Source organism: Vitis vinifera, chromosome 7 (genome assembly GCF_030704535.1).
Source record: "Vitis vinifera cultivar Pinot Noir 40024 chromosome 7, ASM3070453v1".
Lineage (NCBI taxonomy): Eukaryota > Viridiplantae > Streptophyta > Magnoliopsida > Vitales > Vitaceae > Vitis > Vitis vinifera.
The window spans coordinates 11,105,001-11,107,900 of record NC_081811.1 but is presented as its reverse complement, the minus strand read 5'-3'; the positions used below and the strand labels follow the sequence as shown (position 1 = coordinate 11,107,900).

The 2,900-nt window shown below is 28.8% G+C and overlaps 1 protein-coding gene across 2 annotated transcripts in view; it reads right to left on the bottom strand.

Moving 5' to 3' along the window:
* Positions 1 to 1,705: 1,705 nt before the first annotated feature.
* LOC100852458 (cytokinin dehydrogenase 3-like) overlaps positions 1,706 to 2,900 on the bottom strand; it is a 6,749-nt gene continuing 5,554 nt past the window's right edge. The window contains exons 3-6 of one of the 2 annotated variants that reach the window (XM_059737753.1): positions 2,812 to 2,900; positions 2,460 to 2,715; positions 2,120 to 2,213; positions 1,706 to 2,000 (exon numbers count right to left, since the gene is read on the bottom strand). The exon at positions 2,812 to 2,900 is cut by the window's right edge and continues 39 nt beyond it. In XM_059737753.1, the coding sequence (XP_059593736.1) occupies positions 1,706 to 2,000; positions 2,120 to 2,213; positions 2,460 to 2,715; positions 2,812 to 2,900 (734 nt within the window). Of the gene's footprint in view, positions 2,001 to 2,119; positions 2,389 to 2,459; positions 2,716 to 2,811 lie in introns of both variants that reach the window. The other variant, XM_059737752.1, reaches the window with a different exon arrangement.

Sequence of the window (2,900 nt, the reverse complement as noted above, 5' to 3'; positions counted from 1 at the left end):
AACTTTCTATACGAATAACAAACATATTTTACTTTAGATATTGAAAAATATAGATTAAAATTAATCTCAATTATTATATCATATCAAAAGATTATTGTGTATTAAACAATTAGACTATAAAATATTCCAAAATATTACCTCTAACACAAGAATATTAAGTATAAATATCATACTTTCATGTAACCCAAAATTCCAAATCTATATATAAATATTTCTACTAATGACGGTATAACTTCTAATAATAAGAGTTTATAAAAAATTATTAAGTACTTATCTATTTGCATAGCTTGATATACAAAATATTAAACTTTTGATAATATGTAAATATTATCTACATGTTTGTTATCATAGCTTCAGTGTATAATATATTTTATTATAACTTTTGGTTACATGAATTTCATAAAGTTTTATAAAATTGTTAATTAACAATTTTGTTCTCTATAACTTCTAGGCATAAGAAAATACATATTAACAACTTTGACATAACTTTTGATTAGTACAAAAAATATTAATTTTCTCATTTTCATAACTTCAGGTTATGAATAATAATAATACTTATATAGCTTCTGGCTATATAGTATAAGTTTATAATAAAATATTTTAATATAACTTCTAAATACACGAGTTTTAATAATTATTAATTTATTAACTTTTTCTTCATAGCTTTAGGTTATGAATAATTAAAATTTAAGTAATGTTATAATAACATTAAACAATTGACAATTATATTATGATATAACTTCTGGTTATATAACAAAAATAAAAATTGTCTCTGTATCTTCTAGTTGTATAGTTGTTAATTGACAATTTTGTTTTGTATAACTAGAAGTTATACAAGAGAATTAGAAATTGTGTACATAGCTTCTGGCTATGAAATAATTGTTAATAAAGGTTGTTTCTATAATTTCTGGTTATGAAAAATTATCTATATAACTTTTGGCTATTATAAAATTAAATTACCAATGATTACAATTGACTTGATTATATAAAATATGGCTTACATAGCTTCTGAATATAAAGCAATGGTTAATAAAGATTATTTTCATAACTTCAGATTATGAAAATTTTCTATATAAGTTCTAGTTATTAAATAATTAATTCTAAAATTACAAGCTTTTGGCTTGATTCTATGAAATATGATTTACATAGCTTGACTATGAGATAAAATAAATAAAAATTATAATAATAGAATACAATACATATTACTTTTTATATTTCATTTGAAGAAAATAAGGCTACATATGTCCTTATAAGAAATTTTATACATGAATTTTTCTTTTTTTCTATTTCGAGCATTCTTTTATTTTTTTGCATACTCAAAGCGTCATGTTAATAATATGTCGTAAAATAAAATAATGAGAAGAAGAAAAGAAATGAGAATAAACATAAATACTAAAAAAAAAGTAGAATGTTATTTCATTAGCAGGTTTCCTTCTTTTATAGAGATTCAGGAAGATAATTACATCAATATGGTGATCATCCACAAGTTCTACAATGCAATAATTCTCATATTTTATAACAAAACAAACATTATTGCTTTTATTTAGGGATTATTGAAGGATAATATCCTTAAACTCTTTTCTAACTTTATTTAGATTTTGGGCTTAAATGTGAATGATATGAGGATGTTGGGCCAATTTTTTGGCCCATCTAATATAATTCTCCCTGATTCAAAACCTCGAGCCAAATATCTGAGTTTTAAAACCTAAATAGAATTAAAAATTCGCTGTCCAGGGGATAATATTATTTTTGGATCAAATTGAGCTTTCCTATCTTCAAACGTTTTCCATTTTGGACCGAAATGTTTCATCCAATCTTCCTTGGTCGTGTAGCGGGAAAGGTACAGCTTAATCTTGATTCCAGCTTTATCACAAAACTGCAGTATTTCTTTATTTTGATTCTCCAAGGGTTTCCAATCATCAGCCCCACTTGAATGTAACAATCCTATAGCGTAGAATATATCTTCATCTGGTGTAACTGCAGACATCCTATCATCCCACCTACAATGTATATAAAAATTTCAATTAACCACATTTGTTATTCAGATTTGAGAGAAAAGCTATTATCAGTAATCTATTTCTACATTGAACAAGAAAACTTGATAGTTCAGAATTTTTACTTGTTCCGGATCATTGGGTAGACGTGGATTGGTCCAGTGGTCTGGTTTATTTTGGGGAGAATGTCCCTGAAAACACCTGAGTTGAAGTCTGAGATACGGGATCTTGGAACAAAGATATCGAGCCATGGATGAGGAACATCCCACAGTCCTTTTGCTCCAAGATCTTGTTCTCCATTCTGAAGTCGGTTTAGAAAACCTACAAAGGAGACATCTTTTTTGAAAACAAAACGAGGAAGGAAATTCAAGCCTTTGAGCAGCTCCTTGAGTTCCTAGAAAGACAATAATTCTCAAATTAGTCATAGATATCGCCTCAATGCTTAGCTTAGTATATATGTACGTACCTCATCAACTGTATGGCTTGTGAGGTCATCATAATACTTGACTACTTCAAGGCAGTAGATGATGCCCTTCTTGGATATTAGTGAAGATATTCTCGGGTAGTCAGAGGGTGAGAAAGAGGATCTCCAGTTGTTAGGAGGACAATTGTGCAGGAAGAGTGAACCTTCCAAATAGTCCAGTCCATTGATTGAAATCAAATGTTCTTGGTCTCTGGAAAATGCCGAGAAGTCATGGTAAAGCATGTGTATCCACTTTACCTGCAAGCAAATTGGCCATACTAAAATGAGGAACACATGGAAAAGGGTTTTTGGAAATGGTAGTGCTCTTTCTGGGTTCATTTGCTTCACACTTACTCTTTTTGGTGCTGGTTCTAGAACGATCCTTGCTCTTGTTATAATTCCAAACTGCCCAAGACCTCCTAGAACCGCGAAAAACAGCTTGG